At 38.0% G+C, this 26861-nt stretch overlaps 1 protein-coding gene across 1 annotated transcript in view; it reads right to left on the bottom strand.

Moving 5' to 3' along the window:
* The window catches only part of SMARCC1 (SWI/SNF related BAF chromatin remodeling complex subunit C1), a 123748-nt gene that overhangs the window by 54847 nt on the left and 42040 nt on the right, over positions 1–26861 (bottom strand). Inside the window, exons 11-21 of the mRNA XM_069561576.1 lie at positions 25835–25959; positions 24645–24704; positions 20104–20141; positions 17434–17555; positions 14085–14156; positions 13265–13378; positions 12560–12713; positions 11563–11676; positions 9662–9721; positions 2935–3193; positions 2071–2232 (exon numbers count right to left, since the gene is read on the bottom strand). Of these exons, the coding sequence (XP_069417677.1) occupies positions 2071–2232; positions 2935–3193; positions 9662–9721; positions 11563–11676; positions 12560–12713; positions 13265–13378; positions 14085–14156; positions 17434–17555; positions 20104–20141; positions 24645–24704; positions 25835–25959 (1280 nt within the window). The remainder of the gene's footprint in view (positions 1–2070; positions 2233–2934; positions 3194–9661; positions 9722–11562; positions 11677–12559; positions 12714–13264; positions 13379–14084; positions 14157–17433; positions 17556–20103; positions 20142–24644; positions 24705–25834; positions 25960–26861) is intronic.

Below are 26861 nucleotides of genomic sequence, written 5' to 3'. Positions count from 1 at the left end.
TATTAAGAACAGTTAGGTCAATAATGTGTTCTTAGGGCTGGAGTGAGAGGTTTCATGAATCTGAAAATCTGTTTTCATATTTGCAAAATAAAGCTGCTAGATTGATACTTTAAAGAAAGCAGAGAAAACAACAGGGCTAGGTCCTATGGTAACTCACAGAAACCGTGAGGTTTGAGGCTAGAAGAGACCTTACTAGCATCTACTCAAACCACCTACAACAGAGCACCAGGAGTTCAAACGGTATCATCTGTGCAATACTGGCTGACAATTTAAATTTTAACTTCATATTATCTTTTTCTGTAAGAATAAATAAAAAAAAACAAAAAGCTATTGCAGCTGAAGCATAGATTATATAAATTTCATATAACTAAGACAATGACAGAACTATTAGGAAAGATGACAGCAATAAATATTTAGCTTGAGTTATTCATCAGAAATTGTTTCATAATGAATGAAAAAATTAATGAACAATGTAAAAAACAGTGGAAATACACGACTGATAACTATATATAAAACAGGATTTTCACTTTAGTGTGAGAATAGGAACACTTCTCATTCGAGAAGTGGGTTGTCATTTCCTTCTCCAGGGAATCTTCTGGTCCCAGGGATCAAACCCGTGTTTCCTTCTTAACCACTGAGCCACCAGGGAAGCCCCGATTGTCTTCACACATTTACCTATTTGGAACATTTCATATAACTGCAATTACACAATATACTGTCTCTTTTCACTGGCTTCTTTTACCTACCATAATGTTTACAAGCTACCTCCATGATGCAGAATATGTTTAATACTTCATTCCATTTTATGGCCCAATAATATTCCACTGAATACCACATTTTGCTTATCCATTCAGTTGATGGACATCCGAGTTGTTTCTAGTTCTGGTTTTATGATTTTTTTTTGCATGCATGGCGAGCAAACTAGATAATCTTAAAAATTCCTACGAAAACACACACTACCAAAACTATCCCAAAAAGAAAGAGAATAATTTCCTATAGCAAGTAAACAGATTTTGAATCAGTAGTCAAAAAACATTTCAGTATAGCCACTTCAGAAAACAGTATGGAGGGTCCTCAGAAAACTACAACAAGTATTTATGTGAGAATGTGAAGAAATCAGAAACCTTATACATTGCTGGTGGGGAAAAAAAAAGGTAAAACCACTGTGGAAACAACTGAGTAGCATCCCCAAAAGTTAATTATACAATCTCCCAAGATCAGCAATTCCACTCCTAGGCACCCAAGAAGCAGACAATGTTATGTACATGAATGTTCATAACAGCATTATTCAAATGAATAAAAAGCACAAACAAACCAAACAGCCATGAACTGATTAATGGATTAGTAAAATGTGGTATATCCACCCAAGAGTATTATCGAGCACAGAAAGACACAAAGTACTGAATTACAGGACAACATGAATGAACTTCGAAAGCATTACACTACATGAGAGAAGTCAGACACAAAAGGCCACAACAGCATGCTTCTATTTATAAGAAATGTCCAGAATAGGCAAATCCATAGAGACAGAAAGCAGATTAATGGTATCAGAACTGAGGAGAGAAAGAATGGGAAGTCACTGCTTAATTGATATGGGATTTCTTCTGGGGTGAGGAAAATGTCCTGGGATTAGACAGTGGTGATGAATGCACAACACAGAGAATTTACTAGAAGCCACTGGATAATATGCATTTTAAGTGAATAAAATGAAGAATTTCACATGAAGTTTATTTCAATTTAAAATAACCCAAAACAACAATCTACTCAGCAACATCTAAATTAAAACCACCACAAAAGTCTGTTTGGAATTCTTAGGTCTATACACTCAAAACCTAGATTTAAAAACAGGCATCAGATACCTCACAACTGTGATTTATTAACAGGAGACAATTTTTAAAAATTATATCACAAAAGGAAGAGATTTAAAAAGTCATACATAAATTCTTTTAAGGCCTAAGTTTGTACTGATCATTGTAGCCACTTTTAAGTGCAAGCGAACCCAATTATTCTAGCAAGCTGACAGGAAAACACAGCCACTATTAACCGTCCTCAGGGGCAGCAGGGACTCACCCAGCTTCTCTGGCTCATCTGGCCCCGTGCCTGCAATGCAGCTGCTCTCCAGGCCGTAGGTGGGATCCACCTTCCCGGAGGCTCGGGCTGCTTCTTGAACTTTCTTGACATGAGCCTCCACCAACTCCAGGGGCACCTCCTCCCGGACCCGAGAAAACTCCTCTGTGTAAGAATAAAAATGGAACAGTGATCTAGTGTTGCGTGAATATTTGCTTCAGTGTAAACTAGGAAATCCGACACAACACTAGTGTGTCGTGTGTAACCTAGTGACCTTTCTCAAGACTCAACCTGACCTATCCCAGGAAGTCAAGAAGGCCAAAGTCAATAAACGTGTACAGTGAAGCAATTCCATGACTCCTATGTCTTACCTTACGCGTCACAGTCTTACTATATAAACAAGAGATTAGATCTTTAAATATCTATCAGTAACAATCAAAATTGCTGTCCAAATTTCATCTAACTCTGCTGTTTAGATTTTAATCAAGAAACCAGTAAGGATGAAACAACCAGAAAGTCAAGAAAGAATTCTATAGTGTGAGAAAGTTTTAGTTAGAATTCATGCAATCCAAGAATGTTAAATAGCTCTTTTTACCAATTGTATAAAAATCCATATGAATCACAAAATACCATTAAAAACCACTGTTTTGTCCCTCTAAATTCTTAAAAAATGCTCATAGTTTGAAAAATGTTGTATGTTAACTGCTTTATTTAGAAAACATAACCTACTATCCTTAAGGGGTAATACATAAAACTGCAATGAGTGTAACAGCTGATAACACCTAAATCTGAGATAAACTATCATGAAAGCATGAAACCATGCTCTGAAATGGTTACACTCGCGAGATAGCTTAAGAAAGTCCATACCCAAAGCTGCTTTGGCTGCAGCAGATGCCACACGAGGATCCACCACAGATGCCAAAAAAGCAACAGTGCTCATGACTGGGTTTCCCGACTGACTGAAGGGGACAGGCTGGTAGGCCAGGGGCCCCAGGGAAGCATCAGAATTCTCAAGGTATGGGTCCTCAATGGGAAGCCTCAAGAAGTGAAGGATGCATTCATCCTGAGTGCGACTTCCAACGTGCTCTGACACTTTGTTCCAATCATCTTTATACATCTCCAGAGCCTGTGATGGAAAAAACAGGAGCTTTAATTATCAGGTAACAAGGAAGTAATACTTAATGACATCAGAAACCTGCGACTGTTCTTTAGATGGGCTTTAAATTAAAAACAGTAATGAAAATAGTTATACTGTTCACAGCAGGTAGATCTGATTGCTTTCCTTATTATGTTAAATTCTCAGTCAAGAAAAACAAATAAAAGGCGTGTATATATATATTTTCTCTTTTGAGATTTATTTTATTTTTTTATTTTCTTTTTTAATTTTTATTTTTACTTTATTTTACTTTACAATACTGTATTGGTTTTGCCATACACTGACATGAATCCACCACGGGTGTACATGCGTTCCCAAACATGAACCCCCCTCCCACCTCCCTCCCCATAACATCTCCCTAGGTCATCACCGTGCACCAGCCCCAAGCATGCTGTATCCTGCGTCGGACATAGACTGGCGATTCGATTCTTACATGATAGTATACATGTTACAATGTAAAAGGCGTGTATATTACAAAGAATTATGGTGCTGGAGAAGACTCCTCAGAGTCCCTTGGACTGCACAGAGATCAAACCAGTCAATCCTAAAGGAAATGAACCCTGAATATCCACTGGACAGACAGAAGCTGAAGCTCCAATACTCTGGCCACCTGATATGACAGCCGACTCACTGGAAAAGATCCTGATGCTGGGAAAGACTGAGAGCAGGAGAAGGGGATGACAAAGGATGAGATGGTTAACTGGCATTAGCAACTCAAAGGACATGTTTGAGCAAAATCCAGGAGAGACTGTCTTGATACTTTCCAGCATAACCTTTTCAGATGAGCTTACTTTTAAGCTTTTTCCTTTGTTCATTTTCCTTTAGCCAGAGAAAAGTAAAGCAAGTTCAGGAAGTTTTTTTCTCAGAATAAAGCAAAGGAATTGACATGCAGAATTCAAGCCACCGTCAGCATCCAGAAAAGCACAAGGCTGAGAAGCAGTGAAGTTCTGAGCCTGAGCACCAACAGAAGCATTACATAGGAGAGGCAGAATGAAGAGAGGTTTTCAAAACAACATGGCGACAGGCCTCCACGAAGGAAAAGGGTGACATACAGAAAAAAAGTCATCAGCAGACATTTACACTACGCAACACCTCCTCCTGCCATCACTGGGGTCTTCACCACTGCTTACCTGGATTCTTAGACTTGCCTGTCTCTACCCTTCAATCCATCCTTCTTCCTGTTGCTGGACGTGTGACACAGGAGACTGTCGCTTGCCTGCCTAAAACTATTTCAGTTCTCATCATTATGTTATGGAATTAAGGTCAAACACGACAGGGATCTGCTAATTCTTCCACTTCACCATCATTCTTTACTGTTCCGGGAATACCCAGATCCCACATCCTAAGTATTGTGTGTATGCACAGTTTGTTCTGTACTAGAAATATCATGGACCAGAACCAATACTAGCACCCTACTCCAGGAAGCTGTCCATTATATCTTATCTACCCAGGCCAGCTACAGAGCCACTCCTCTGTACGTGTCTCGTCATACCTCTAATCGTGTTTCAATCAGTTTCTATCACAGTAGACTATTACTGAACTCAATTACTGTAGACACTATATCTCAATCTGTCTGCCACAGTGCCTGAAACACAGTACCAAATAAAATGTGCTGAATTTAATCACAGGTAGCCAAACTAAATTAGGAAAGGAATCTCACTTTCCATGACTCCAAGCATTAAAAGAAAAATGAAAAAATCTGGGGAATTCCCTGGCAGTACAGTGGTTAGGACTCTACTGAGAGGGGCAAAGGTGCAATCCCTGGTCGGTAAGATCCTGAAAGCTGAGGAGTGTAGACGAAAACACCCCATAATTTTTAAAAAGGCCTTTCTTCAGGACAACTGGAAGCTGAAGTGTAATATAAAATTACACAGGAAGATACCTGGTTAAGTAGCCTATGTGATATGCATGTCTGATAAAATGGTCTGATTTGGGGGAGGGAGAATGGACAATAATATACTCTAACGAGTCTTCCAGATGTGTTTGTCGGTGAAATTGATGAAGTTTTTGGTTATAAATCGATTAAAAAATTTTCCTCTGACTTCATGTTCTTAAGCTATTAATTATCGATAAATAAACGATAAAAACAGAAGGTGTGAATAGTCAACAATGCTGTTGGGAAGACTTTTATATTCCTCTGGGTAAGTGCAGACATCTGTTGGTTCAACAGCATGTTTAAAAGGAAAATCAACCGGTTGCAAAGCCTCCAGCTGCAGGAGAGAAAACACTATTGTGTGGAGATCTGTGGCTTTGTGGGATATGTTGAGGGTAAACAGGAGCTCAGCCATTCTGACCTCACTCTTTATTTACTATCCACTAATCTTAACCAGTCAATCTTACGGGACATCAACCCTGAATACTCATTGGAAGGACTGATGCTGAAGTTGAAGCTCCAGTACTTTGGTCATCTGATGCGAACAGCCGACTCAATGGAAAAGTCCCCGATACAGGGAAAGATTCAGGGCAGGAGGAGAAGAGGGCATCAGAGGTCCAGATGGCTGGATGGTATTACCGATGCGATGGACATGAACTTGGGCAAACTCCAGGAGATAGTGAGAGGTCTGGTGTGCTGCAGCCCATGGGGTTGCAAAGAGTTGGACACAAAGAAGAAAACTCCTGAGTATTAATGTACAGCAAGGAAAAGAACCGATAGGAGAATGCTGTTTCAGGCAGTACTGCACAATTGCCTCTCTTCCCAGAGCCCACAGATTCTATATGAGCAATACAAAAGCATTTCCCATACATTTCCCCACAAGGACTGAGAACGGTAAAATCAATACCCACAAGCAGATACGACTAGACAAGACAGCCCTGAATTAAAGAAAAAGGAGTTCAGGAAAGAAGCTCTCTGCATACCAATGACACTGAAAGGACAGACAAGAACAAATGAAAATAGTGGTAAAAACGCAAAAGGAACCAATCTTTTTGAATATAGACAGACACAGAGAAAAAGAGACTGAGAAGAGAGAATAAGGAAAGTAGAAGAGGCTGGTAAAAATGAAAACAGAAAAGTTAATACACCATTAAAATTTTTCATGAACCATGACTGTTGGAACAATTCACAAAATCAAATTAGAGCAAAACAGATACGTGCGACACCCTAGGCCCAAAGGATCCCTAAGTGTGGTCTGGAAACTCACAGAGCACCAGACCCCTTCACAGAAACTGAGAGATCAAAATAATAACACTGGGACATTACTGTCTTACTTGTTATGTTGACATGTGCACAACGGTACAAAAGCAACGGGGGGGAAACCACTGGCCCCTTAGTGTCAATCAAGGAAGTAGCACCAGATGTCTTAAGGGTCGTTTAAGTCCTCATTACCATGTACTTGGAGAAACCACATAAGCCAACTTAAACATTTCCTGGATGAAATAGTAAAAATGGTTTTATTGAATCTAATTATCTTAGCCCATGTGTTTTCAATATTTGATGTTATGAAATGCCAGGTAAACAGGAAGACTACCAACTCTAGCAGCATGATAACTATCTAAAGGAAAAGCACTTGTGTGATGAGTTTCAAGTTCAAGTAGCCACTCTCTTCTCCAAGTATCACTGTCACTAGACCGAATCGCTAACACACCACAGTTTTACAGACACAGATGTTTGGCAGACACTTTCTCAAAAATAAACAATGATTCTCAAAATTATCACTCCAAGGAAAACAATACTGTCTGTTGCCAACAATTAAGTGAAAAATTACAATTCTGAAAATCATGCATCTGCCATGAAAGCTTGTTCTACTCTCTAAAAGACTTCCTAATGAGATTGGTACCAATATGACCAATTTGCATTTTTTGATATTGTATAATAAACTGCATCGACATTTGGAAGATCTGCATAAATGAGAAAACCAGTATTTTCCAACTTATCAATGAAAGACACTATGTAATCATACATGGGTATAAGATCCATTACTAGTCCAACAGGAGAGACCAACGGATTTCACACCAACTAACCTTTAAGAAACTACCAGTGGTCAAGGTTTACTGTGATACTGGACAAGCATACCTTGGCGATGCTGCAGTTTCAATTTTGGACCACTGTGATAAAGTGAGGACTGCAATAAAGCGAGTCACACAGATATGCTGGCCCTTACGGTGCATAAAAGTCACAGTCACACTATGCTGTAGTCTACTAAAATAGCTGTATGTCTTCAAAAAAACGCATGTACTTTCATTTTAAAGTAACTTGTTGCCAGTGCTTCCTTGGTAGCTCAGTGGTGAAGAATCCGCCTGCCAACACAGGAGACATGGACTTGATCTCTTGTCTGGGAAGGTCCCACATGCCAAGGGGCAACTGAGCGCACGCACCGCAACTAGTAAGCCTGTGCTCTAGAGCCTGGGGGCTGCAACTACCGAAGCCCTGGCAACACAGAGACCATGCTCCACAACAAGAGACGCTCAGACACTGCGATGAAGAGTAGCCCTCACTTGCCCCAACTAGAGAAAAGCCCCCACAGCAGTAATGACCTAGAACAGACAAAAATAAATTAATTTAAAAAATACTTTGCTACTAAAAAGTGCTAGCTATCACCTGAAAGTAAAAGTCGCTCAGTCATGTCCAGCTCTTTGCAACCCCATGAACTATATACAGTCCACGGAATTCTCTAGGCCAGAATATTGGAGTGAGTAGCTGTCCTCTTCTCCAGGGGATCTTCCCAACCCAGGAATCGAACCCAGCAGGCGGATTCTTTACCAGCTGAGGCACGAGGGAAGCCCAAGAATACTGGAGTGGGTAGCCTTATCCCTTCTCCAGAGCATCTTCCCAACCCAGGAATCAAACCTGGGTCTCCTGCATTGCAGGCGGATTCTTTACCAGCTGAGCTATCAAGGAAGCCCATAACCATCATCTGAGCCTTCAGTGAATGATATTTTTGAAATAGTAACATCTAAAACCACAAATCACTGTAAAAAAATATAATTAACAATAAAAAGTTTAAAACATTCTGAGAGTCACCAAAATGTGACACGGACACAAGGTGAACAAATACTGTTGGGAAAATGGCACCAACAGACTTGCTTAATCAAGATCCCCACAAACCTTCAGTATGTTTCTAAAAAACGTGGGGGGGGGGCGGGGGGAGGCAGGGCAGACGCCTTTATCAAAGAATACTAATTATCTGAAAAAGCCATTAGGATATTTCTCCTGCTTCTAACTACATATCCAGGTGGTAACAGACTTGCCTAATAAACTAAAACAATATACCTAATGGACAAGCAAATTATGAAAATCCAGATCCATCTAGTCAAAGAGATGGCTTTTCCCTAGTCATGTATAGATGTGAGAGCTGGACCATAAAGAAAGCTGAGCACCAAAGAATAGATGGTTTTGAACTGTGGTGTTGGAGAAGACTTCAGAGTCATGTGGACTGCAAGGAGATCTAACCAGTCCATCTTAAAGGAGATCAGTCCAGGCAGTTCATTGGTAGGACTGATGTTGAAGCTGAAACTCCAATACTTTGGTCACCTGATGCGTAGAGCTGACTCATTTGAAAAGACCCTGATGCTGGGAAAGATTGAGGACAGGAGGAGAAGGGGACGACAGAGAATGAGATGGTTGGATGGCATCACTGACTCAATGGACTTGAGTTTGGGTAAACTCCAGGTGTTGGTGATGGACAGGAAGGCCTGGCATGCTGCAGTTCATGGGGTCACAAAAAGTCAGACATGACTGAGCAACTGAACTGAACTGAAGACAAACAGTTCTCCTCTGAAAATGGCAAATATGAAACCAAAGATTCTTTTTCCTACCCTTCAGAGTACAATTAAGAGATCTGCAAGAATCTCCAAAGACATAAGGAAACTGAAAAAAGCAACGTGCTGATGGACAGAGATATTGTGTATAATCAGGGATTCATCACAGCCTTCACCTTTCATTCACAAGGTAATTTTTTCAATGGCAGATATTTTCAGTCCCTTTTCTGAAATCCTTTTGGGAGATATGGAGGTTGTATGCTCAAATGCATAGCAACTCTAGGGAATTAGTCTACAATGACTGACATGGTCTAAGTTAAAAACTGGATATGAAGAAATGCCCCAATTCAAAGGAACATGTGCTACCCAAGGCCAAGGAGATAATTACTGCTGTGTGAAAACGAGGGTCCAGAGTTGCTAGAACTTCTAATCATGGAGGAAGAGTTAGAAATCTAGACTACCTTGGGAAAGTTCCAGTATTTGTTGGTAACAGATTTAAAATAAAAAAACTAACCCGTGCCAAAATAACACATATCCAAGCTTGATCTCCCCTACTGACAGCCAGCACGTTACCTCTAGTGTGATATACAAACTTTAACAGCCCAAGAATATTCTATTAAAACTCACTGCATGGATTTAATATTTTTAGGATAAATTTCAAAGGTTTATTTAAAATGCTAGGCACAGAAACTTGGCACCCATCTCGTAAGAATAAAGGGAGTCCACCATTAATGTGCTTACCTCCAAGAGTAGCAGAGTCTCCTGTTCAGTCCATTCTCTTCCAGCACTAGCACCTTTACTCTAAAGGAGAAAATCCAGAAACTATTTAACTCATTCCTAAAGGCTGAATATGGAGCTCATCAGAGCTCCTTTCTAAGTTCCAGGGACTGTTTTCTGCAAACCACCAAAATAAGTCCCTGAATAACAGGAATAAAACATGTAAGCAACTTAAACTCCCAAGAGAAAGGCTGTTTTATTTCAAAGATTTCTTGCTGTCTACCAAGAACTCATGGACTACCTAGACATGGATCACTTATACTACTCATTTCTACTACTTTGATATTTAAAAACACCTTTTGAATCTACAACAGCATAGCATTTTAACTCACACTATGGATGCAATATAATATTAAAACATAAAACTAATGTTTGGTATACCTTGAAGGCTGTACTTTATCCAAGATTTAAGGACAAACTGTACTACACATAGGGCACTCTGGCAGATAGTTCACTCCAACTGCAACAGGTCCATATATCTCATATTTAACATCTCTTGATTAATAAAATCTCCAAGTGACTCCCTAAACTCCAAATCACTTTTTTCAAGAGAATCTTTGACAACTTACAAGTGAGCTTGTGTCCTCTTGATTGATTAATACCTTTATCATTATGAGATGCCTCTATTTAATTCTGGTAAAACAACTTGTTTTGATATCTACGTTTATAAATATTAATATAGTGATTTTGGCTTTCTTTTGTTTAGAAGGTATGTCTTTCCCATTCATTTTCATTTAGTATGTGTCTTTATATTTTGAGTGTCTCAGACAACATATGTTCTCAATTTTTCATCTAATTTGACAATCTCTGCTGCTCAATTAAAACATTAAAACCATTAACGTGCAATTCAATATAACTGTTCCTATGGTCTTTATTCCTTCCTAACCATCATGTGCTTCCACTTGGAATCACTACCCTCCAACTTCAAGAATTTCCTTCAGCTTTCCTACACCTTGAGCTAGTTCCACCTTTTGAATGTCTGTGAAGGTCTTTACTGTACTTTCAATTTTGAAAGGTATTTCTATTGAATACAGAATTTCAGAGTGACAGTTTCCCTTTCAGCATTTAAAACTATTTTTACATTGTCCTCTGGCTCCTAACATTTCTGCCGAAAAGGCAGACATCAGTTTTTTTTTTCTTTCTTTTTTCAGACATCAGTTTTATCATTGTGCCATTGACTTTCATATGCCCACTTCCACCCCCACTCTCCTTGGTTGCTTTAACACATCAACTTTTAAACATCAAATGCCCAAGCATGCTTTTCTCTGTATTCAATCTCTCTTATTCTGGGTATTGTTATTTTTTCATTAGTTATGGAAAATTTTTAACCCTTACACTTTCAAATATCAGTTCTGTGCCATTATCTCTCCCCTTATGGGTCTCTATTAATGATAAATGAATCCTTCTTCTGACCGTATCTCATGAGTCTCTTGCCTTCTTTTCTCTTTGTCCTGTCCCCTCAACTTCAACCATATTTTTTCTCTTCGTGTTTCAATATATCTATCCTGTCTTTGGCTGTGTCCAGTCTTCTGTTAAACCCATCCAATGGGTTAATTTCAGGTATAGTTTTAACTGTTCAATAGGTATTTGATTCTTTTTATATACTCACTTTCTCTGTTGAAATTCTCCATTTTCCCCTCATTTTCTTTAACATATTAATCAAAGTTACTTTTATATATCTATCTTCTAACTATACCATATAGTGACTTCTATAAAATGCCATCAGATTTATGAAGACAGCTCATCTTCTTACCCTACAGAAAGTAAAGCAAGTTGCTTACAGAAAATGCTGCTTCTTAGAAGTAAAAAGGAAAATTAGGATATGCTAGATTGTAGTCCATAAGTTCCTATCAAAAAATCCTTACCTTTGCTAAGGTTTTCTTGGAGTAGATGTCAGTACGAAGACCAAAGTTCTGCAAATCAATTGGTTTTTCCTTGTTCTTCTCAGGAAAATTTAACATCTGCTGAGCAGCAGGAATCTATGAGTCAAATAAACGATAAATGGCTGTACTAACCTCTGCAAAGTCAAGGGGACAGAAGTTTTTTAAGCTGTTTAATACTGGCACTTAAATGACGCCTGGTGGAGATTCTACCAAAAAAAAAACAACCCTTACGCTAAACTAACAAAGTTTCAACATGTAAGAAACTTTTTTTTGCCTCTCTTAAGTCATAGAGACAACAGACAAATTTTCTTTAATGTTTCACAGTGGGGGCAATTTATAGGTTTCCTTTGTGTTATTCCAATACAATGATACACATAATCTGACTGACATAATCATCTTTTCAAGAATGTGTGCATAGATGTCGATTTTCCAAATGTTAACGAAAGGGAAGAAGTTCTAAACAATTTAAACAGTCTGTTTCTTGATTACTGTCTTTGATGCCAGAGGTGATAAAGGAATCATATGAGTTATGAAAGTAAATCTGTAACATGATCAGATAAAGCACAGACTCTTGGGATTAAGGAGACAGCATTATCTTAAAACATAAAACATTCTTATGGACTCAAACATTTACAACAGATAAAAACAAACACAACCTACCAGCTAAGAGACAGCACAATTACATAACAGCAATTCTTGAAAACAAATACTAGAAATGGTTGTCTGTTGTCAGACCTGAAGAATGAAAACTGAAACTGTCAGTCACTCAGTCATGTCCGACTCTTTGTGACCCCATGGATTTTGGCCCACTAGGCTCCTCTGTCCATGAGATTTTTCAGGCAAGAATACTCGAGTGGGTTGCCATTTCCTTCTCCGGGGATCTTCCGGTCCCAGGGATCAAACCCTGGTCTCCTGCAATGCAGGCAGGTTCTTTATCATCTGAACCACCAGACCTGAAGAATAGGTGGTATTAATTTACCTGAGGTGATCGAAGATGTAGAGGAACAAGCCCCGAAGGGGTATCAGCTAACACATTGAAATGAGGAGTTGGAGGAGGCCCCATTGCCATGGGTCGACTTTCTGGATCCACTTGGTAATTAACAAGCCCCCACTGTTCTAAAAAGGCATGAACCCTGAAGGATAAATATCTGAAAGTTAAAATCTAAAGAATGTACCTCATCATCTTCATAACCATCATTACATTTCTTTAAAAAAAAAAAAAAAAACAAGTAAAAATGTTCTTTTGCAGGTTATGAACCTTCACAAAGTAACCGACAGTTTTGGTTTGAGGGACAGTCTCTACAAACTCAAAATAATGTTAATAATATAGCACCCCCAAACCAAGTAGAAAGCCTAATCATTTCAACCACAGAAATGAGAACAAATGCCTGTGTAGGTCCATGGTGAAAGAACTCACACATAAACCAAACTTACAAATGGAATCTACTGTTTTCTTTTCTTTAGACAGATTTAGGGCACAGAGCTTATTCACTCCCCATCCTAACCCACTCTCTATCTATGGTCAGTTTATGATTAAAAGATATAAGATGTGAATTTAAAAAAAAGATGCTGCTTTAGGTATTTTATTAACCAAGAAAACATCCAGTTTAATCAGCCTAACATTAGCGAAGTACCAGTAACCATCTGCAGTGAAATATCTGAGAAAAAGTCCAGACATTCTTACCTCATCACAGCACACACATCTCCAGTTAAGTTCCTCCGACAAGCAGTGCTGGTTAAATATTCTTGGGGATTTAGGCGGTATGTGTCAATCATGAAATTTCGATATGCCAAGTATCTAAAAAGTAATGGCCAAATTTGTAAGGTGAACCCACATCCTTTCAAAAACAGTAACTCACAGAGCAAAGTAGTTTCACATTCCTCTGGCAAACAAACCAAAAAGTTAAGACAACAGGCCAATAAATCAGAGTGATACTGTACCGACTATTAACAATCATGCACGCAACTCAGGGTAAGAATCCCTAAAACACAAAACAACTGTCTGCTAACATGTAACAATAAGTACAATAGAGTAATGTGATAAAGTTAATGTGAAGTAAAACAAGCATAACCTTGGTCACAGAGGTGAATCGATAAATCCTTAGCTGCCTGCAAAATTTGCAAATAACACTTGGTTACTCAGGCTGTCTCCCTAACTACACTACACTATACCTACAATTTATTGTGCGCCAGCCTTAGGTCTAAGCACTTTCTGTGTGGTAACACATATAATCCTCACAATCTCTCTATATGGTAGGATCTACTATTATTCCAATTATAGATGAGGATTAAAGAATTTGTCCCCAGACCACAAGGCTAGTCAGTGGAGCTAGAATTCAGCACCGTGCGGTGACTCTGACATTAGCAAATATTAACTAAGAAGAGTGCTTTAAGAAGCCCCTGCCAAGCACATCCAAATAGTCAGGTTTTCTAAATACTGATCCCACTAAAATTGATATCAGTATCAGATCAGTATTAGGATCACATTTTCACATTTCACTCACATCTCTGGGGTCTTGGATTTGTTTTTTCCATTGAAAAACTCAGGAAGAGCACGCCGTTCAATCACATGAATACTGAAGAGAAAAGAGAGAGAAACAATTAAGAGTCCTCTTAGAAAATCAAAATCCTGAAATTTGAGTTAAGCTTGTTTAATTTTCAAAGTAAAACTGGATAAAACCAAAAACTGAGCACTACTTGCAAAATTTAATTGGCCTGCAAAAGTTCCTATGTATTGAGAGTATGTAATAATAAAACTAAAGAAAATATAAACCAGAAGTTCAAAACAGATTTCCCTTTCTCACCTCTAATACTGTAACTAGAGTCTTTCTACTCACATAACCAAACTCAAAAAGTTCTACCAACACATTGAAGGCTTTAGATTTTATGGAATTTTCCTAATATACCATAACTAGATGAAGAGCCAGAAGATACAAGAAGTTCTTTGGAAATCATAGGACAAAAATCACAGTAACTGGTATGGCAACAAATTGGTGAAATGAATAACCAAAAGACAGTGGAATTGACATTGATCAGTTCTCAGATTCAACATTAGTGCATGTTTTTGACCAGTCCTCAGAAACTTTGAAGTGAACTTAATTTTTTAATACAGTTTAGTGACTTACTACTTTTAAAAATAAAGATCACAGCACTAAATTTTAACATTTAAATAAAAGCATTGATAATTTTATAAAATGTTACACAGGTGATAAGCACTGTAGAAACCATGTAAAATGATCAGGCCCAAAACATTCTACAAATGAACCAACTGTACGTTTAGCACAAAGTTTAGACATTAATGGTGGCTCAGTGGTAAACAACCCGCCTGCCAATGCAGGAAACTCAAGATTCAGTCCCCGGGTTAGGAAGAGCCCCTGGAGGAGGAAATGGCAACCCACTCCATTATTCTTGCCTAAAGAAACTCCATGGACTGAGTAGCCTGGCAGATTACAGTCATAGGACTACAAAGAGTCGGACAAGACTATGCATGCACCGACGTTTTTCCAAATGATACATTTTAGTTTCTCAGTGGCTTTCCAGGTACAGAGATTGCATGGGAAAAAGCAGATCAATAGTCTGTGAATACAAATAAAAGCATTCACTCTTTCTTTATCTGCTAACATTTAAATTATCTGAAATGAATATTACCAAATACTATAAATAAAATGAATCACCTGGAAACGTCTAAGAAGATAATTTCTAAGATCAAATATGTTCCATAGATCTAGTATAATGAAATTCCAGGTTTTACTATAAAAAGAGTAACTGTAAGTAATTACAAACTGGTTCTAACATGTTATGTTATGTTACAGGTTAGGAAGAAGCCAAAAAAACAATTTCACCAAGTACAAAACACAAAAGAATATGTAATCACAAGCACTTTCTTTTTCAAAATCTATGTCTGAAGTACTGGCAGCCGATTCCTTAGGTTCTGTGAATGAGTCAAGTAGTGGAAGGAGAATTCTTTTCCAGAATTAGAAAGCCTGAGTTCTTCCAATGATCAACCCTGCAACTGAAACACTTCAACTGAGACAGCAGTTAGCTCATCTATAAACAGGGATATAACTAATACCTCTACTGTCCACCTAACAGCACTCTGTGACATGCAAATGGAAGTGTTTCTGGAACCTATAAAAACATACAATGTTATATACTGTTACAACTTTCTCCTTTTTTGAGAGGAAAATGCTAGTTTCTCAAACCATTCTGAATCTTTTTAATTAACAATAATGTAACTTCCAAATTTAAAACTCATTTAACATCATAATGAATGTAATGAAGACTGACCTTCAAAGTAGAGCTATTTACTTATTCTGTTTCAGCTTCCACTTATTCATAACACTGAGAAACAGCATCAAGAGTTAAGTTTTAAAAAGTATGCTGAAAAGTCTCAACAGTAGAAACCATACCTTCTGGTTTGGGGAAAAAAAGGTTTGACTCAAGTAGACCATCCACCTTATTCTTCTAAGGCGGTTTTATAGATACGTATGTATGTGTGTGTGTGTATAATATATGTATACACATACACACATATGTATGTATATAAGGATATACAGGCACATATATCCTTAAAAATAACACAAAAACCATTGAAAGCAGGCAAAATGTCCAAACAGGACCACGAGATTCAGAGTGAGGGTGGCATCACTAGACTGAGTATAGTGATATAGTGAAGTCGCTCAGTCGTGTCCAACTCTTTGCGACCCCATGGACTGTAGCCTACCAGGCTCCTCTGTCCATGGGATTTTCCAGGCAACAGTTCTGGAATGGATTGCCATTTCCTTCTCCAGGGGATCTTCCCAACACAGGGATCGAACCCGGGTCTCCTGCATTGTAGAAAGACGCTTTACCGTCTAAGCTGGACCTTAAAGAAACTAATCTATTTAGAGTTCTGGTACATTTATTTTAAAATAAAAAACTGTCAAAAATCACCCTGATAGGAACAGTTACACTTCAAAAGTAATCAGGAAGTAAGATATCTAGGTCTGCATTTATTTCCATCCATGTTCCAAGGATGCCACAGTGGTTGTGGTAAAGGACAAGGAAGATGCTAAGATGAGTGTTTTCTTGAACTCTTTTACATGCCAGGGTTTATATGTGAAAGGGCTCCTGTTTCCCATTAACAGAAAGCCATGACTGGGTAGTCAGAGGAGTTTTTCTTTATGTATTTCCATAACATTTAGAAACCACACAGCTTCCCTGGTGGCTCAGTGGTAAAGAATCCACTTACCAATATGGAAGACGGGGGTTGGAACCCTGGTTCAGGAAGATCTCACAAGAGCAATTAAGCCTATGAGCCACAACTACTGAGCCTGCACTCTATTATTTAGAGTCCGTGAAGTACAACTACTGACCCTGTGTGCCACAAGGACTGAAGCCCGTGCATCCTAGAGCCCATGCTCCACCACAAGAGAAGCCTGCATCCAACAACCAGATGGCGGCCCCTGCTCATTTCAACTAGAGAAGAGACCGCATGGCAATGAAGCAGCACAGCCAAAACTACATACACAAAATTATTTTCTTAATCTGTTTAAAAATCATACAATAAACATCAGTATTTCATAATAATTAAATACTCAAGCATTTGCCTGTCTGAACTAAAACTGACACCAAATGAGTTAGGCTTCAGTTTATAAAATTTTATAACCCGAAATTACAACATAATCTAGTTTCTATCCCTAAGTAAAACAACTAAAAGAACACATTCCAGAGTTAAAATAACTTTCCATCCCCTATCATCTAGTGTGACAGGGATTACCGATGAGAGGACTTGGGCAGAAGAGCACAGTACTGTTTCAAGGACAGTGTCCCCACTCCTCAGTGCCAAGTTCACAGATATAAGCACACACTCACCAGTTATAATCAAACCACGATGCATAGCTAGGAATAATAATGTGATTGGTCTGCTCAGTCACATTATCTTCACCAGGGTCAACGGATCTACTCTGATCACCTTTGCCAGGATCTTCATCTTCCTACAGAAAATAAGCCAAAGTTTAGAGAGATAAGGAATAGCTTTCAAACTTCTGACAGCAGTTTAGAGAAAATGCAGCTAGTTGATCCAATTTCAAGGACTAGGAAAACAAATGTCAAGGAAAAATAGCTTTTCACAGTTTTTAAAGGTACCTTCACAAGATGTCCAGATGAGAGAGCAGATTTTATTCCTCCTTTTTAACAGATCAGGGAATCAACTCAAAGGTGGCCTGAAACTTTTTCCACAGTAGCCTGCATCGTATTTGTCTAGTTTTCCCTAATCCTAGGATCAGAAATCTAAATGACTAGTTCTCAATTTATAAGGAGGTTAGCTCAATGATACTAGTAAGACCTAATGATCAAGTTTCTACAACTTCAAAGATTGAGTATTAAGCATCCACCAACAGCTATACCTCACTTACTTCTCACAGTAACAGCAGGTACTATTTATCATCTCTTTTGCGGATGAGAAAATGATGTACAGAGCTAGTATGACATCAACAGGACTAAATTTCAGGAAATCCAGCTAGAGGGCCTATACTGTTAACCATTCTCACTGCCAGAAATTAGCTGACTTTTATCATATTTATGGAGGTTTTACAAATGAATTCACCTAAAAACCTGGCTTTGCTAATAGTAATTGCAAATACCACTGCACTAGGTCAAAACAGAAGAATATTTTTATACTATAATAATCACTTTTAAATAATATCATTTAACATACAGTTTACATTCAAATGGATCCAAGTGTCCCAGAAATGTCTATTACAGATTTTTCTCCCCAAACCAGAACCTGATCACAGAGTCCATGTGCGTCTCTTTAGTCTCCTTTAACATGCTCCTCCTTCTGCGAGGAGGAGGAGGAGTTTTACGATGGCTTGTAGAGTATCTTCCAATCTCTATTTAACTCAATGATTCCTTATAATTAACTTCACGTTGAACATTTTTATCAAGATACGATAGGAAATAAGTTTTTTGACACTGAGGTGTTTTCAAACTGTATAGGGTTATTTCTGTTAGCCTTTTATCTGTGGTGCTTTTACTGTTTTAACCTTATGAAAGAAACTCTTTTAAGAAAGCAGTCAAGTTTTGAATCACATTCTTTTATAATGGTCCCAGAGTTTAATTTCTACATTTAAGGTAATTCAACCTTTATTTCTGGTAAGGATCTAGTTAGTGCTAGACTTAAGACAATAGTTTCCTTAAGATCAATGCGTATCAAAAAAATTTAAAGTATGAAAGCACTAAGGAAACTGGTTGTTACTTAAATAATGTTAAAGCAAAAGTGTTAATATTGATTACAAAGGTAAGAAATTTTATTTCCCAAACCAGGGAAGCTAGTGAAAACCATGCTTAAGTTGCTTTTGCGCCATAGGTTTTACAAATTCAATGTGATTCAATTCAGAAAATTTTCTTGAGGAAAAGCAGGGAGAAGTTGGCACTGAAATGAATAAAAGCTGACAGTCTAGAGTTTAATCATCTCAATGAGGAAAAAAGCAGAATGACATTGTGGGACCAGTTACTGGAGTAACCACCTCTAACTGTCTTAGCTTTAAGTTATACAAAAAACTTGTCCACAATTTCAAAATTACTCTCATTCTTGATGTTAAAAAATTGGGAAATTCTTTGGCTTGTATTTTGCTCTTTTACTACCACACAATATTATATACTCTAAATGATGACATCTTCTCACAAGCATAATATTCATCAACATTAATAAGTTGATGAATACAGAATACTTCTCTGAATACAGAAGTTTGATTTCAAAGAAAAAATCATAAGAATGATTCAGTTAAAAAGGCATCTACACAAGAGTTTCTTGAAATACTTTTCCTTGAAATCCTGTCATGAATATTTTCATTTCATGAATGTATAAAAAACAGTAAATGTCACTATGGGGAAGTTCTCTGACTCACTGAAAAAGAAAAAAAAGAACTATTCATTTTCAGCATTAAGGAAGTTATTTCACAGAGATTAAGCATTAGTTACACATCTTAACACAGAGATTACAGCCTGAATAAATAGTGGGGCTATTTATTTAAAGAGAAGCAAACCCTGCCTGAAATCCAACATCATCCAAGACCTTAATTACTCGTATGTCTCCAGAGCAGAACTGATGAAACATGAAGTAACTGTAAAACTCAAAAGAGGTGAAGAGCATGATCAAAAGCTTCATCAGTCGTGGACTGGGGCTGCACTAACAGAAATGGGAGTGAGAAAATCAAAGCAAGGCACTGTCTCTGCCCACCTGGAACACTGCACAGCTGATTTTTCACATGAAACCAGGAGAGAAACGGAACCAGAAACCACAGTACATGAGAAACGCTTACCTGGGAGAATGGCAATTCCTCCTGATAGCATTGTAGGGGGTCAAGAAAGACAAACTATCTGGGGGGGTGGGGTGGGGAGGGGTTGTTAAACAGAAATTTAAAAAATCAGAAGGATCTCAGAATATTTCTAAGGACACCTGCAGTTCAATATGTCTACTGCTGAACACATAGGACCCTTAAGAGTTACCACTGCACCAGGCCTAACTAAATAAATCATTACCTTTCCTCCTGTCGTGACTGTTTCTTCATCCTGCTCATCTGCAAAATCAAACACAGAATTGATTTAACAGGTAAACGTTCTTTGGATTACTTGGAAACTTTAAGGTTTAAGGAAATGATACTGGACAGAGACAAGGCAAAAAGGAGAGCATTATTAAAGCAAATTCACTGTGAATAATCCAGTAAATGAGATCTGTACACAGGAGCATAGAGGTGAGTAAAAATTCAAAGCACAAATCATTAAAGATTTCCAACAATAGGGAATTTATAATTAATTACTGCTTGGCCTACAATCTTAGTCACAATCTTACTTAATAACAGGTAACGGACTTGATTAGGGCTCCAGCCTCCTGAAGTTTAGTGAAATGAAGTAATGACATTTCAGATCCCAGAGGAAATGAGTACAGAATGAGGAGTAAAGGAGGTGGTGATAATCAATCCCTATGGACAAAGTTCTGGTAAGAGTGTTTATATACCTTCTGAGGATAGGGACTCCAGGACCTAAATGCTAGCCTTGCAAAAGAACAGAGGCAAATCCATGTATAATTTAAATAGTTGACTTCAATAGCAGAAAGGCAGATAACTTTCCACAGTGGAAAGGGCAAGAGGTTACAGCACAAATAATTACATTATTAACTTCCTGTAATATTTTTAATATAATTATCCTGACTCTTGGCAGTGATGAAGCACTGTAAAGCTTAAAGAATATACAAGGAAGCCATCTCTTCAGTATTTTGCCATTATTCATTCAGCAAATATTTCTAAGAATTTGCTTTGAAAGCACTAAATAAACTGCTCAGACTAGGGGTCAGGATCTCTAGCCCACAGGCTAAATCTGGCCCACTGCTTGTTTCTGTAGGGAATCTGGGGAAGTGACTTGGTGTGTTCTTAACCGATAGTTAACTGATAGCAAGGGTGGTGCACTGCGCCTAGACCGTGGCACAACACAGCTTGTGATGAATCTCTGCAGCGTGAAATTTTGGTGTGTGTTAGGCAGAGGGTACCCTGCATGACCAATAAAAACACTCATCTTGGACTCTCACAGGGGCTTCTGTGGCTGGAAACACTGCACGTGTGCTGCCACAGAAGAGTGCACACCGTGTGACCCCTCAGGTGAGCGAGCGCGCGGGAGGAAGCCTGCGTGCAGACTCTGCCTGTGTCCCTTCCCTTACGATCTGCTCACGCTGCCTGTGTCGCTCTGATATATGTCAGCTGCGCAGACAACTGAATGCTGAGTTCCACCAGTCCTTCCAGAGAAGCTCCAAATCTGGGCATGGTCTGGGGGATTCCTATCTCACCTGCAGGTGAAGAGTGATTTTTGCATTTTTGAATGACTACATTTTAAAAATTAACTGAAATTCAAATTTCAGTGTCCATAAATAAAAGTTTTATTGGAATAAGCCATGATTATTTGTTTATATATTATGGATGACTGCATCTGCATTATAATGGCAAACTTGACTAGTTGTACCAGAAACCTTATAGTCCAAGACGTCTAAAATATTTATTATCTGGCCCTTTTTAGAAAAAAAGTTTGCCAACCCCTGCTTTAGAGGATATAAATATATCCTTTAGATGACATAAATATAGTATTTTAACAGATAATAAGGAACTAGCATTCAGACATTTAACTTAATTTTATTTATTACCTATTACGCACCAGCCACTGTCCAAATGCTAAAGACACAATGATGAAGAAGAAAAAGCCCCCGTATTTATGGAGCTTACATTCCAGTTATAAGTGGCAGGAGACTGAAGAGAAAATAAAAGATATCAAATGCTGACAACTGCTATACAGAAAATAAAGACATTGTTGAGTGGGTAGATCTTTCAGAGCCCATATACCAGGAAGCCTCTCTGAAAAGGTGACATTTAAGCTAAAACTTGAGAGAAGGACAAAGCACGCATTTCACAGAGGGAAATAAGCCAAATCAAAGGGCCTCAGGTGGGGATGTACCTGATGACTTCACAAAACTGAAAGACCAGTGAGCATGAGAGAGAGGCTGACAGAAAGGAGCAGAGTGCAGTGAGACAAAGCACTGCGCTACTGGCAGACCTGGGTCTGGGCTCTCTCACTTAGCAGCTGTGCGCTTAGGAATGTTCCTGAACCCCAGAAGTCTTCATTTCCTAATTATAAACTGGGGCTAACGTGGTTTTATGCAAAAATGCACACAAATATGGAATGACACCTGACATGAACTCCTGTAACATATAGATGGGCACTGTTCCTTGATTTTTTTTTTCAAACATTTTATTTATTTCTTTAGGCTGTGCCAGGTCTTAGCTGTGGCATGTGGGATCTAGTTCCCTGACCAGGGATCGAACCTGGGCCCCCTGCATTACTGGGCTACCCGGGAAGTCCCATGTTCCTTGATTTTTAAGTCAGAAATAAATAGCCACAAAGAGGTAGTTTAAGTTACAGTATTACCAACATTAGTCCTCCTACTCTGCACAGGGACTATTTTTTCAGAGGAAGTGACTAACAGAAAGAAATCTGGGTAAAGCTGTCAAAACTGAACTTTTGTCCTTTGGGTCATAGTAAACCAAAGGATAATTAACTTCTCACTAGATGCTGGTAGTACAATAATCGCTCTCTGGTAAAATTACACTATTTCATTTTAGTTTAACAGATTTTCGTCCTTGAGGGAGTCTTGGTACCCAATGGAAATACACTTCTGATAATACAATATACTGATTCCCAGATGGTAGTACAGAGTCAGTGTTGTCCTCCTGCCAGGTATGGACACATGCACTCTCACCTCAGCCCCTGGATAATGACCTTTCAGAGATCTCAACAAAGAAATGACTGGGTATACTTAGCTTGGTGGCATATAAGGCAAAATATGGATCAGTTAAAACAATGAACAACTCTGAACAATAATTCCTAGTTGATGAATCAGGTTATAGCCAATGCAGAAAGTCAAATGCTTAAATGATCCTTGGAAAGCCTGTTGGTCCGTGGATAAAAAGTCAGGACAAACACTTCAGATTCCAAAGAGTCAAACCCTTCAGTTATGGTCAGCAGCATCCATAAGCACAGCCCTCCTGACTGAGACCTCAGCCTGCTCACTAACACAAAGGGAAGATCTCCTACACCTAGCATTGAAACTCTTTATCCAGCCGGGAGCCCGTTCTTTCCCTAATCATGGTTTCAACCTGACTCCTCTGATAAAGTCTACTACAAAAATACTACAACAGACACCTCACTTTTAAAAGAACAACTGTCCACTCCCTTAAAACTATGGAATAATTCTTTCTTGGGATTTAACTTTTAAAATATAAACTAGCATTCTATTTAACAAACTGTCCCAGTGAAGATGTATTCAAGTCTTAAGAATATTTTACACTGCCACAGCACTGAGAATATAGAACAAAATACTGTATATCATTAGCTTTTGTGTTCTTGGCCTTTTAGTCAGTGGATAAGTGATGGTTATAAAACAGACAATATAAACTTATGGACAATGAAAATTGTTACTAGCTATTTAAAATCTATATTCTGTTACTAATATTAAAACAGCTATGAAAGAAGCATTTTGATAGTAACTTTATTTTGCTGACCTAATAGCACCTCTCTATAAACTGTCATTAAGACAATTTTCTGCTTTACTTTCAACATAATCAAAAACAGAATCATCCACTGATGTCCAACAACAGGCTTGAAGCCAGAAAAAGTAGGATGTATTTAGTGAAATGAAGTAGAAAAACTCTCCCAAACACCCACACATGTCTGCCATCAAGAATCACAGCAATTAATTTGAAATACAGAATTCACCTGACTAGGAGATAGTAAAGCCAAGACACTTTTTCCACATAAGGAGATCTTGAATATACCCATTAGGTCTAAAATCCCATCAATTCATAAATTTAATATATACTGAAAATACTAGGATTACCTTTGACTTTCACAAATGAACAAAGTAATCGAGATCATTACTTCATATATAACTTTCACCAAAAAAGATGTTTCAAACTATTTTTAAAAATTGGAACAAATGACTCCACTCTTTTCTACCCTCACAGCACATCCAAGAGTTAGACCTTACTTGTGAAAATGTACTCAATAACCTGCAAATACAGTAGAAGGATGATGTGACCCTCCTTTTATCCTGTTAGGGAAACTTTCTGTTGGCTTACAAAGTATTAACAGTTACCAGATTTTTGTTCTGAAGACATAATCCATTTGCACACATCATGAAACAAGTATTCCAGGCAGATTATAAAAAGTGCATTAACTACAACTGTTTCCTTAAAACTCAGATATTCTGACTTAGGTATCATACTACCACCTTTGCTGGTTTGCAAGAAAACATTATGCTTAGAGAAAGAAATTCATAAGACTGCAAAGAATGGACCTGAAGAAGTTAAATTCCCTAATACAGTAGGTAACTAAACAATGACGGTACTAACATAGGCATACTAAGCGTCTGTGCTGGGAAGCACAGCAACTGAAAGCGACACCTCTCAGTAAAGAAGGGTTCTCAAAGGACCTGACGCATCTCTGACACAAAACAACACGGAACTACAGAGTTTGATTTTTACCTAGATCTGCCACAGTTCCTCCTTTAACAGGTGTATTTTCACTATCTTTCTTTGGGTTTACTAGAAAGAAAGGAAAAAAAAATCATGTTTTAAGGGGAAAGTTCTACTTGTTTTTAAGAAAACAATAGAAGATTAAAAAATACATGAATCTCAGGGCAACTCTACTGTCATTCGATACTCACCTCCAAGTAAATATCTTAAGCTCAGCTAAGAAATATTAACAAACAGACTATATTTTGTAATAATTAAATAAGCAGAACTCTTCTGTCATCATAGAAGTAAACAATACAGAAATACAGACGAAACCCTGAAAAGAACCTTTCAACTCCCTTACCAAAAGTATATTTTACTATTTTTTTCTATGCTTGTGTATCCCCGTTTGTGTGCCATTCATTACGACAGACAAACTGAGGGAGCACTGATGCCTTCCACATCTACAGAGACTTGAAAACATGCCAAGGGTTTTAAATCTTATGGGTGTAAAGTAATCATACTGTGCTTAATCCTTAGTATTATTTTTATCTCATGTTATAATGCACCTATGTATCTTCCATGTATTTTTAGTTATATCTTCTTTTTTTGTTCTTTTGGCTGCACCACAAGGCATGCAGGATCTTAGTTTCTCAACCAGGGATCAAACCTGCACCCCTGCACTGGAAGCACAGAGTCTTAACCACTGGACCGCCAGGGAAGTCCTCTTTCATTTTTAAGAGCCTCTGTGTCCATGAGTGGATCAGAAGGTAACTAGCCCTATGTCAATGGAAACTTAGTTTATTTATCCTCAATTTTTCATTACTCTGTAATCAACATTCTTTTATACTTATCTTTACATAGACATGAAATTATTTAATAGGGATTCTGAAATTAAGACTGCTACTGGATGTGTACTTTTTTATCTTGGCCACACCACACAGCAAGCATAGGAATCTCAGTTCTCTGACTAGGGATTGAACCTGTCCGTGCCCTCTGCGTTAGAAGCACAAAGTCTTAATCAGTGGACTGCCAGGAAAGTCCCTGGATGTACCCATTTTTAAATTTAAGAGATAGCCAAATCATGTTAAGTGGCTTCATCAATTTATACTTCCACTGAGAACTAGGGACATACAGCAAGGAGACCATCATCCCATGGCCCTGCTGAGAGTGAGTAAATCACAGCTAACATTTCCATGTCTACGCAAAAGGATACAAACCATTTTTTGGAAGAACCACTTCCTCTATGTTGGGTACAGGTGTTGGGTCTTCCATGTCCTTGGTAAGATCTTCTTGCTCATCTTCCTCTTTCTGACTTCTCCGCTTCCCATAAAGACTAGCTTGGCTAAGACACAAAAGATATGTGAACACAACAAGACTGACTATAGCTACTTATAGCAATCAATTTCAGAGATTTTAACTACATCGTTGGGAACCTATGCTCAGAATCACTTTAAGGGACAAACATAAATCCAAACAAATTAGATACATTCCCCAAAGTACATCTCACCTGTCAAGAGGAAAATAAAAATTACAGGGCATAAGAAATGGCCACAGAAATCCTACCATTCAAACTGCAGACAGTATCCTAAAAGGCAATTACATCAATGTAGCAAAAAAAACTTTGCTATGGAAATACAGCAAGTATTTTAAAGATTATAAAGAATCACACAAGAAATTTTCTCAAAGATATATACAACTAAGTGGGTGGTTTGGGTTTTTTCTTTTGGTTTGTTTGCTTTTTGTATTCTTCCTGGCTCTCTATATCATCCAAACACCAGGAAGTGCAAAGTAAAATCACTAAAAGCAGTACTAACATTTAAATTTGTAAAAACTGCCATTGCTCTTTCATCAAGCAAATCAACATCTATTTTTAAAACTAATACACACAAGAAAGCCTATTTAAAGTTCACACAAGAATGGACTGATTCCTTATCTTGAAGAATTACAGGATGAAAATCATGAACTACCTCATTTAATGTGATGTGCATCGACACAAAAAAGGAATACAAGGACAAAAAAAAAACAAAAAACAAAACCCACCCTCAGAGAGTTAGTCAAGTGACAGTTAAGCTAAACCTTGGGAACTAAAATAATTCACTAAAAAGTTGGCTATGTTTCAGGATGATGAGTAAAAGCATAAGAAAAAAAAATTCTGTTTTGAGATAATAATTTAGAATATACTGACAAGGAAATGAGAATGGAGAAATAGAGTGAAGATTCCTCACACTGCTGAAAGAATGCACA

The sequence above is a fragment of the Ovis canadensis genome, chromosome 19 (genome assembly GCF_042477335.2).
Source record: "Ovis canadensis isolate MfBH-ARS-UI-01 breed Bighorn chromosome 19, ARS-UI_OviCan_v2, whole genome shotgun sequence".
Lineage (NCBI taxonomy): Eukaryota > Metazoa > Chordata > Mammalia > Artiodactyla > Bovidae > Ovis > Ovis canadensis.
The sequence above is the reverse complement of the archived record's forward strand: the minus strand, read 5'-3'. Positions and strand labels throughout refer to the sequence as shown.